The following is a 10,611-nucleotide window of genomic DNA, read 5'->3' as shown; positions in this document are numbered from 1 at the left end:
AAGGATGAGGTTTTGGGGTACTTGGATGAACATGATAACTAGGACAAAGTCAGCATGGTTTACTAAAGGGGGAATCTTGTCTGAAGGAATCCTTTGAGGACGTAACAGGGAGGATAGACAAAATTGAGTCAGTGGATGTTGTTTATTTGGATTTTCAGAAGGGCTTCGACAATATGCCATACATGAGGCAGCTTAACAAAATAAGAGCACAGGGTATTGTGTGAAAGGTACTAGAATGGATAGAAGATTAGCTGACCTGCAGGATGAAAAGAGTTGGAATAAAGGGGGCCTCTTTTGGTTGGCTGCAAGGACTAGCGTTGTGCCGCAGGGGTCAATGAAGGGAACACTTCTTTTCACCTTGTATGTCAATGATTTGGATGAAGGAATTGATGACCTTGTGGTCAAGTTTGCGGATGATATGAAGCTAGGTGGAAGGGCAGGTATTGGTGAGGATGCAGAGAGTCTGCAGAAGGACTTAGACAGATTGAGGGCATGGGCAAATAAATGACAAATAGAATGTAATGTAGCGAAGTGCTTGGTCATGCACTTTGGTGGAAGGAATAAAGGTGTGGACTCTTTTTTTAAATGGGGAGAAAATTCAAAATTCAGAGGTGCAGAGGGACTTGGCAGTCCTTACGCAGGATTCTCTAAAGACCATAAGACCATGAGATTTAGGAACAGAATTAGGCCATTTGGCCCATCAAGTCTGCTCTGCCATTTCATCATGGTTGATCCAATTTTCCTCCCAGCCCTAATCTCCTGCCTTCTCCCTAATTCCCTTCATGCCCTGACCACTCAAGAACCTGTTAACCTTTATACAATGCTGGAGGAAATCAGCAGGCTAGGCAGCATCTAGGAAAAGGGTAGTCAACGTTTTGGGCCAAAACCCTTCGGCAGGGTTTCGGCCTGAAGCATTGACTGTATGCTTTTCCTGGATACTGCCTGGCCTGCTGAGTGCCTCCAAATTTTGTGTGTGTTGCTCAGATTTCCAGCATCTGAAGATTTTCTTTTGTTTGTGATCTATCAATCTTTGCCTTAAATATACATAAAGACAGTCTCCACAGCTGCCTGTGTCAAAGAATTCCACAGATTCATCACCCTCTGGTTAAAAAAAAATTTCTCTTCATCTCCATTCTAAAAGGACACCCTTCTGTTCTGAGGCTGTGTCCTCTGGTCTTAGACTCTCCCACCATAGGAAACATTCTCTCCATATCCACTCTATCAAGGCCTTTCACTATTCAGTGGTTTTCAATATGGTCACACCTAAATGAGGGGTTAAAAAGGTTAATTTGCAGGTTGAGTCAGTGGTAAAGAAGTCAAATGAAATGTTAGGATTCATTTCTAGAGGACTTTAATACAGAGGCAAGGATGTAACACTCAGGCTTTATAACACAGTTTCCAGACAACATGGAGTATTGTAAGCAGTTCTGGGCCCTTTCTCTAAAAATGGATGTCCTGGCATTGGAAAGAGTCTCGGGGAGATTCATGAGATTGATCCTGGGAATGAAAGGGTTGACCTATGAGACGTGTTTGATGGCTCTAAGCCTATACTTGCTGGAGTATAGAAGAATGAGAGGGAATCTCATTGAAACCTATCAAATATTGAAAGGTCTGGATAGAATGGATGTGGAGAGGATGCTTCCTGTAGTGGGGGAGTCAAAGACTAGAGGGCACAGCCTCAGAATTGAGGAATGTCCATTTAGACCAGAGATGAAAAAATATTTCTTTAGCCAGAGGTTGGTGAATCTGTGGAATTCTTTGACATCAATGGCTATGCAGACCAAGTCATTAGGTATATTTAAGGCAGAGTTTGATACATTTTTGATCGTCAAATGTTAAGTGGAGAAAGCAGGAGGCTGGTTTGAGAAGGATAATAAATCAGCCTTGATGGAATGGGAGAGCAGACTCGAATGGCCAAGTGGCCTAATTCTGCTCCTGGTTCTTATTGTCTTATGGAATGAGGAATCAGGGTTTAGTGTAGAATTCCAGCCACACCAATCTTATACAGCTCATGGTGGACTCTGGAAGGCAGGGAAAAGGGAGCCTTTCAATGGCCAATCCATGGTTTATTGTGCTGTAGAAATCTAATTTCCATGGCATTTTGGAATTAATTTTGATGCAATAGTATGGCACTCCACCTTGTCAGAAATTTTAAGAGACTGAATTTGGTCATCTATTGTGCTGTAAGGACACAAACTCACTGTAACCATTGGTTGGAAGAGCTGGGAGTGAGAGTGATGTGGGAGCCTCTCTCTCACTAAGGGAACATTGTTTTTTCTATATTCCAGTGGCCCAGAAGAGCAGATACTCAAGAGCAACACACAACCCACTGGAGGAACTCGACAGCTGGACCAGCATTTCTGGCGAGAAAAGAATTGTTGACATCCTTTACCACCCTGATAGACACTGCTTGACTCATTGGGTTCCTTCTGAAGATTGTGTGTTACTTCAGATTCCAGCACCTGTAGTCTCCTGTATCTCCAGATCTTCATGAAAGATGTCTCTGACATTCTCAGACAGCGCAGCCACACATCTGTCCTTTCCTGTTGAAATGCACCCCCACCGTCTCTGCATCCCCCGGTTGTTTGAAATGTATCCAGTTAGCTTACCCAGGGATTGTCCATGAATTGTGAAAATCAACAGCCATTTACCCAGGCGTCCTGGTTACGAAGGCATAACGGTTTTAACCGGACAACCATCGGCAGCCCACTGGACATGACTTCATTTCAATGTCGTCTCACTAGATTAGCTGTTCCCCATTCCCCTCCTCCAGGCCAATTCTCAAAGCCTCCTGAAGCCCTTGCTCACCTCCCTCCTGCCCAGGCTGTGCTGCCACTGAAGCCAGGTGTGGTTCCAACAGCTCACATTCCTGGGCTTATTGTTTATCTGTTCAGGGAGACGTGGAGAGGATGTTTCCTGTAGTGGGGAGTAAAGGACCAGAGTGTACAGCCTCAGAATAGAGGGATGCCCTTTTAGAACAGAGATGAGGAGGAATTAGCCAGAGGCTGATGAGTCTACAGAATTCATTGCCTCAGATGGCTGTGGAAGCCAAGGTATTGGATATATGCAAAATGGAGATAGATTGATTCTTGATTAGTTAGCGAGTCAAAGGTTACAGGGAGAAGGCAGCAGCATGTGGTTGAAAGGGTAACAAATTGTAATTTATTATGATTGGGCACCATGGTAGCGTAGTGGTAGGTGTAACCGTATTACAGCTTGAGACGTCAGAGTCTGGAGTTCAATTCTGATATCATCTGTTTGGGGTTTCTCCAAGTCCTCTGGTTTTCTCCCATAATCCAAAGAAGTACTGGTTAGTAGGTTAATTGGTCATTGTAAATTGCCGTGATTTTGCAAGGGTTGCTGGGTGGTGCGGTTCAAAGGGCAGGAAGAGCCTATTCCGTAATGTATCTCTAAATAAATAAATCAGCCACAATGGAATGGCAGAGTAGAGTTGAAGGGCCGAATAGCCTAATTCTGCTCCTATGTTTTATGGTCTATTCTGCATCTATAGTTCACATTATTAACCAATGTCCTTCAAAAGAATGCTGTCAAACATCACCCAGGTGATCAGCGATCTGTCATACCCCACAAAGCAAGACTTTACACCTGTATTCTGGATGAAGTCAAGAAATGGCAATTTACTATTAAAAATAGTAACAATACAATACACAAGGCTGTAATTTTGAAACAACTCATAATTTTATCAAACATTCAGATCAGATTTCATTGGAAGGAAATAAGTCAAGACTGGATTATTTTCTTTACAATTTGTTCTGATATAATTCTTTTGTGTACATACGGGGAAATAAATAAACATATATGTGGAGGGCAGTAGCCTTCTGTACAATCAGAAGCAAAGACAATCCACTTCAGGGTTCAGTTCTGTCACTGGTATAGCAGGACTCTGCCAGGTCATGAGAGCATCAGATACCTCCCCCCAAAACAAATGTTTTAAGTGCAAAGATATTTACAGTTGATCAATGGTTACTAGTGATACACTGTGTGTGTGTGTGTGTGTGTGTGTGTGTGATTGTGTTGAAAGAGCACTTCAAAGACACACCAATAAAGCACATCTCGTGATCATAATCAACAAATCAAAGCAGTTACCAACCGAAAAAGGTAGTGCAAATCAAGTGATGCCAAACATGTCCCCGAAATAATGATTCACTAACTGCGAAAGAAGGCATTAGCAAGTACCAAGAAATCACGGTCAGCAAAATAGCGCACTGTACATTCAATATTAATTTCTCTATTGTGCATGCAAATAAATAGTGCATTTCAAAAGAAATGTAATGGCAAAAGAGACTGAATCAGAGAAATAATTATCTCTATAAAAGGACTTTACTGTGCAATGTAACAATATTTGGCACTCCAAACTGTTTTCCTGCAAATGTGATATTGTTTCTCCACTTAGTTAGTTAGTCGTGCTTTAATTTATATACCGATATCTCTGTTTGTTATTTATTTACCTCTGTAAAGAATTGTAGTTAAACCCAATCAGTCACAGTCTGCATGTGATACAATCCAGAATCTGCTGGTGTGGGGCATCTCAGAGTGCAGTCTGCAATTCAGCCTTTCCCTCACTATCAGGAGCTTCAGACTGATCTGAAAACAGTGAGGCCACTGGCGACTGTAAGGATCAACAGTCTGTCATCTGAACCGATGACAGAGATGGAAAAGAAAAGAAGTCAGAGGACAATAAACTGAGTGAATTAAAATCAGCTCAAGTACGGAAAGAGAAATAAGTGAGGGAAAGTGAAAAGCAAAATAAGAACAAGAAGCAACTGAAAAAATAATACAAATATTACAAACTAAATAGAGAACTATTTAGGTACAATTGACTACTCACAGGAATTGGACCCCACAGGTTTAATTGTTTATTTTCTGGGCCAGAGGTGTTTGAGTGAAATTGCAGAAAGATAAATTTCCTCATTAAACCGATATATTTTGTTAAGTACCTACATTAATTAAAACTATAATTGAGTACCTATACTAATTTGCTATTGTGAGTTTAATTGCTAACTAATGTGCAGATGTAGCAATTTCTCATAACTCACAAAGTGGACAATGATAGGCTGCTGCTTTTGCGAAGTGTTACATCAGAAATCATCCAGCGACAGTCCACAACTGTCAGAATCTCTGTTGCCAACTACAGCTTGCCGGACCTATCATACACTACTCATATTGTGTTGACTCATAATGATGTCGCCAACAAGTTCTTCATCATGGGATCCTTTCCATTGGGTAGACCTAATTGAAGGTCAGTTATTCATTGTAAAACAATGAAAAGAAATCAGTCTCACTGCCCGCTTTTCTACTACCCCACCACTAAAACAAATCAAAGCATTTTAGGGTAAATATTATGTCTGATTTATAAAGTATGGCCAATTGAAGTGACAGAATGGAATGTATATTAAATGCAACTCGTGTTGCCTCAGTTAATGTGCAGTTAAAGTTAATGGTAGTTTATCGAACATTCAGAATTCTTTGCATTAGTATATGTTCTGCTTTCAAATACAAGTTCAGTCGCAGTGACAAGTACATATGTATAAAATAATATTGCTATTAACCTAATGGAGAATAGTGGAGAGTTTAAAAAAAAGTATTGCCTTTCTTTCAGTTGCTCTGACATTATCTTTATCATCAATGGTATACATGGTATATTGCACTTAAAAATGTAGGCTTCTCACCCGAACAGAGGTGATAACATTTCATCAACAGGAACAACGTCAATAATTTCACATTGGGATCAATGTAATTGGTTGATGATAACAAAAAACATCAAAGCTGCATTTGTGTTTTGTAAAGATCTGAAGATTGATATGTTTCGCTTCATATTGGAACTATTTACTAAATCTGTCAGTGTATAAAAAGGTAATTCTTGCCACTTTGAAGGTAGATGCCTGCCTAAGGTGTCGATTTGACACACTGCTACTGAGCAGCAGAAGAGAAGGTGGTAATATCTCTTAATTCGAGGAAGTCTGTTCCAACTGCAGCTGAATATCATCTGTTTCTAATATCCAGATGGCAAGAATGGGAGGTGAATGGTTTTTTTTATGACTAGCCATTCCCTTTCAGAGTTGGCTCAGTATTCTTTACAGTACATAAAGCAAGCCAGATAATCTACCAAAAGTAACTCAGCTCTCTAAACCGAGTATAGAAAGTCAACTAAGGACACTAACGCTTACAATTAATGCTGAACAGCAGAGTGACCTACAGTTTTTGAATACATTCCTTAGCCTGTCTTTGAATATCATTTCAGCTTCTCTAACTAAACATTAGTTGTAATGCACTCTCCCTGATACTAGAATGTAGTTACTTATGGCATAAACTGTTTCTTGGGCACTTTCTTTTTGCAAATTTAGGGGCTGTACATTCATTCATGTTTTTGCGTCCAATTTATTTTAAGGCTGTTGGCAATAATATGAATGAAAGGTGAGGAGGGAGTGTATGCTGGGGCTTCAGGGCATCCTGCCAGAAGGATTCTGAATTCTGAGTTACGCTGGAATAGGCCGATATCATTGGACCAATTTGTTCTACAATGAGGTCAGAATTTAAACAGTCACTTCCTTTTCATAATCATGAAGGAAGTAATTTAAACACAATTTAATCACCTCTCAGATAAAATAATCTACATGTGGTTAGACAAACTGAAATCTTAGCACAGGGGTCCCCAACCGTTTTTGCACCGTGGACCGTTTAATATTGACAATATTCTTGCTGACCGGCCGACGGGGGGGGGGGTGGTGTTCAAGTAGGGTTGCCAACTTTCTCACTCCCAAATAAGGGACAAAAGTAGCAGTCAAATACGGGACACTTGCGTTTACCCTGAGAAAGACTACCATGACCATGAAGCCTTGAGCGGGCACCCGTGTGTGCAAGCGTGACGTACGCATACATGACATGCGCATGATTGATCAGTTTTGGCTTAATCTTCCCGATTCTGTTAAGTGAAACTACAGTGTACATACATTATCTCTACTTTATATAGGCTGTGTATTTATCATATCATTCCTGCTTTTACTATATTTTAGTGTTATTTTAGGTTTTATGTGTTATTTGGTATGATTTGGTAGGTTATTTTTTGGGTCCGGGAACGCTCAAAAATTTTTCCCATATAAATTAATGGTAATTGCTTCTTCGGCTTACGAACGGTTTCATAGGAACGCTCTACCTTAGCGGGGGAAATACGGGACAAGGGCGGTCCTGTATGTGACAAACCAATTTAGCCCAATATACGGGATGTCCCGGCTAATACAGGACAGTTAGCAACCCTATGTTCAAGTTCAACAGTGCGTGACAGGGAATGAGGAAAGGTGCAGCTGATTCATATCGTTTCCTCGCGGCCTGGTAGCACATGCTTGGTGATTGGGGACCACTGTCTTAGCAGACACATTCAAGCAGTCTTCTGCTGATCACTCAGACACAAATGATACACACATACAGACACAGGCAGAAAGACAGAGACAGACAGACAGACAGACACACACACACAGAAAGATGCATCTGGACACACGCAAACAGCCAGACACTGATACACACGCACGCACACTGATACATGCATACACACACACAGACACCATACACACACATATAGACACACAGAAAGATGCATCCAGGCACATGCACACACAGACACAGACACACATGCACGCACGCAGATGCCTAAACACACACACACACCCAGAGTTGAAAAATAGACCAACTGCTTACAAATATCTAAAATAATACTTATATAAAATGCAAAAATAAATAAAAACATAATTACTGTGAGTGTGTATGATTTATGTTCTAAGTTACAGCTAGCATATTTATTGTTTCCCTTAAATGAAAAAAGAATTGCATGCCAATTCAAAAGTTTCACACCGTTGTATATAGATATATGAATAAATAAAAAGATCTTAAAAAAAACCTTACAATATATATGAAAGGGTTATTGGGGGTTAGTTAATTGTAAATTTCCTTGAGCAATGGAGCTTGCAGTGTCTGGTTACTGAAGGCAAGCGTTCACAAGGAGGTAACTTCCTTCTGATTGGCTGCAGTGTTGGCACGTCAGTAATTGCACATGGTTATATCAGGCTGATCACTATTGCACATATTTGGCACCCACAAGGTGATCACTGACCAACCCTCTCCTCAACCCCACTACCACCCCCCTTTCCCCAAAACCTAATGTTTTTACCCAAAAGGTAACAATAATTTGCTGAATACCGTTTCAGCACATTCCCGAAGTATTTAAATAGCTCCCGTTCAAGCAATAAATGTTTTGGCAAAAACTCTTGAGACCAAGGGGTCTCAATACTTTGTCACGGTGGATAAAAGTACTGTGTGTCCCAATAGATTCTTGAGGATACTATTCTCTAAGAGTTCGTTCCAAGGAATAATTCTTACCTGTTCACTTACACTTCCCCCAAAGCACACTGAAGGTGAGTCCCTGAATAGTTTTGAGTGGGGAACAGTTCTGCTCAGGTACTGAGCAGAGTGCTTTCCTGTTTCCCTGTTAGGAGCCGGGTTCTCTTATAATGTTAAAAAATAAGGAATGATGCTGACATATCATGCATTCTTCCCACTTTTTTTTTGTTGAAAACGCAGCACCTTTGCGTTTCAACCATGCTCTCCTCTGGCACTCTCCAGTGACACTGGATTACCAATTTACCTTCTCCTTTCAGCACACAGACCAAACCAATTAACAGAAGATTGTGGTTTAGCTGAATTTGCTTTCCTCTGCGAGAGGTCCTCCGCTGAAGCAGTCTCTGAGAGAGCGTGGTGGTTAGGTGGATTAGTTAGTGCAATCTTTCGGAACCAGTCCCTCTCCCAGAATGCTGGGACTTCTGCAGAGTTCAGAAAACACACAACTATAATCATTTCCTCTGTGATGTATGCTACAACCAACACAACAGCAAGACCATACACAGTGGTAGCTGGACAAGAATTACCATGGAAACCCCGTCACTAATTCCATCAGGCTTGAATGTGTGAAATGTACATGACAAATGTGGAGAGCCGATGGTGAACAGAAAAAGGAGGGCATTCTGCAAGGGCCTGTCACTAGAGCCTGGTCTGTGCCTCGGGGATGTAGATCTCAATGCTGTCTGCGCGCTCAGTAGCTGAGTTCTGTCGGAAGGAAGCCGCCCTCTTGGCGGCCATCAGCCGTTTCCGAGCCTCCTGCCTCTGTCTGTCCGGGAGGTCGAGAGACTTTTCCCTCACAATCGGGATTTTCCCTTTAGGTGGTTTCTTTGGTACTGGGGGCGGAATCTTCTTTTCCTCCTAAATAATTATGAAATAGTGATTATTAATGTTTCACAGAATAAAAAATTAAAGTCAAATTAATTAACCGCGGCTCCTCCATCACACTATCCAACCCAAGGAGATCATTGCTGCTCTTAGCAAGTATTCTAATTGAGGGCAGCAGTAATCCCCATTACAGGAGGATCTGGAGGCTTTGGAGAGGGTGCAGGATGTTCACCAGGATGCTGCCTGGATTAGAGAGTGTGTGCTACAGGGAGAGGTTGAGAAACCTGGGTTGTTTTCTCTGGAGTGGCAAAGGCTGACAAGAGACCTGATACATATTTATAAACTTATGAGCAGAGATTTGGAGTCTTTTCCCCAGAGTAGAAAGTATCAAATATAGGAGAACAAGCCTTTAAGGTAAGAGGGAGAAAGTTTAAAGGAGATATACAGGGCAAAGAATTTTATATTACGGATGGTGAGTCTGGAATGGAGGGAGGTAAAAGACAGACAATTATAGTCCGCTTAGCTTGACTTCATACATCTGAATGATACTGGAGTCCATTATTAAATTTTGGAGCTTTTGGAAGTCTGCAGTTTACCTCAGGAACGACCCTGCCAGATAGATCTGTTAGAACTGGTTGAGGAGGTAACATGCAGGTTAGATGAAGGAGGGTTAGTGGATGTTATTTAGTTGGAATTCCAGAAGACACTTGACAAGGTGCCACAAACAAGGTTACTAAATAAGAGCCCATGGTGTTAGAAGGTTTTTCCCAGGGTTGGGGAATCAAGAATGAGAAGGCATAGGTTTCGGGTGATAGGACAAAGTTCTCACCCAGAGAGTGGTCAGTATATGGAACGGGATGCCAGAGGAAGTAGTTGAAGCAGGTACTGTACATGAACAACATTTAAAAGGCAATTGGACAGGTGCCTGGATGGGAAAGGTTTCCAGCGATATGGGCCAAATGTGGGCAAATGGGAAACTTGGAGTTGTAGAGCAAAAGAGCAACACAGCACAGATACAGGCCTTTTGGCCCAACCTGTCCATGCTGACTACCCACCCAGCTAGACCCAATTTCCTGAATTCAACCCGTATCCCTCTAAGCCCTGCCCCTCCATGAACCTATCTAAGTGCTTCTTCAATGATACTATTGTCCCTGCCTCTGGCATCTTGTTTCATATACTCACCATACTCTGTATGAAAAAGTTCCGCTTAAGTCTTATCCCTCTCATCCCAATCCCATTTTACTTAGTTTTGGACCCCCCTGCTCTGGGGAAAAGACTGTTATCATCCTCATTATCTATGCCTCTTATAATTTTAAACACTTTTACAAGGTCATCCTTCCTTCTGCGTTCCAAGGAGTGAAAACCTAGCCTGGCCAA

General features: G+C 41.6%; 1 protein-coding gene across 9 annotated transcripts in view; it reads right to left on the bottom strand.

Moving 5' to 3' along the window:
- Positions 1-3,618: 3,618 nt before the first annotated feature.
- Positions 3,619-10,611, bottom strand: part of dlgap2a (discs, large (Drosophila) homolog-associated protein 2a) — a 656,057-nt gene continuing 649,064 nt past the window's right edge. For 8 of the 9 annotated variants that reach the window (XM_063038682.1, XM_063038695.1, XM_063038704.1 and 5 more), the window contains one exon: positions 3,619-9,267. In XM_063038682.1, the coding sequence (XP_062894752.1) occupies positions 9,049-9,267 (219 nt within the window). In that variant the 3' untranslated portion in view covers positions 3,619-9,048. The remainder of the gene's footprint in view (positions 9,268-10,611) is intronic. The other variant, XR_010016698.1, reaches the window with a different exon arrangement.

Source organism: Mobula hypostoma, chromosome 2 (genome assembly GCF_963921235.1).
Source record: "Mobula hypostoma chromosome 2, sMobHyp1.1, whole genome shotgun sequence".
Lineage (NCBI taxonomy): Eukaryota > Metazoa > Chordata > Chondrichthyes > Myliobatiformes > Myliobatidae > Mobula > Mobula hypostoma.
This window is presented reverse-complemented; position numbering and strand designations above follow the sequence as displayed.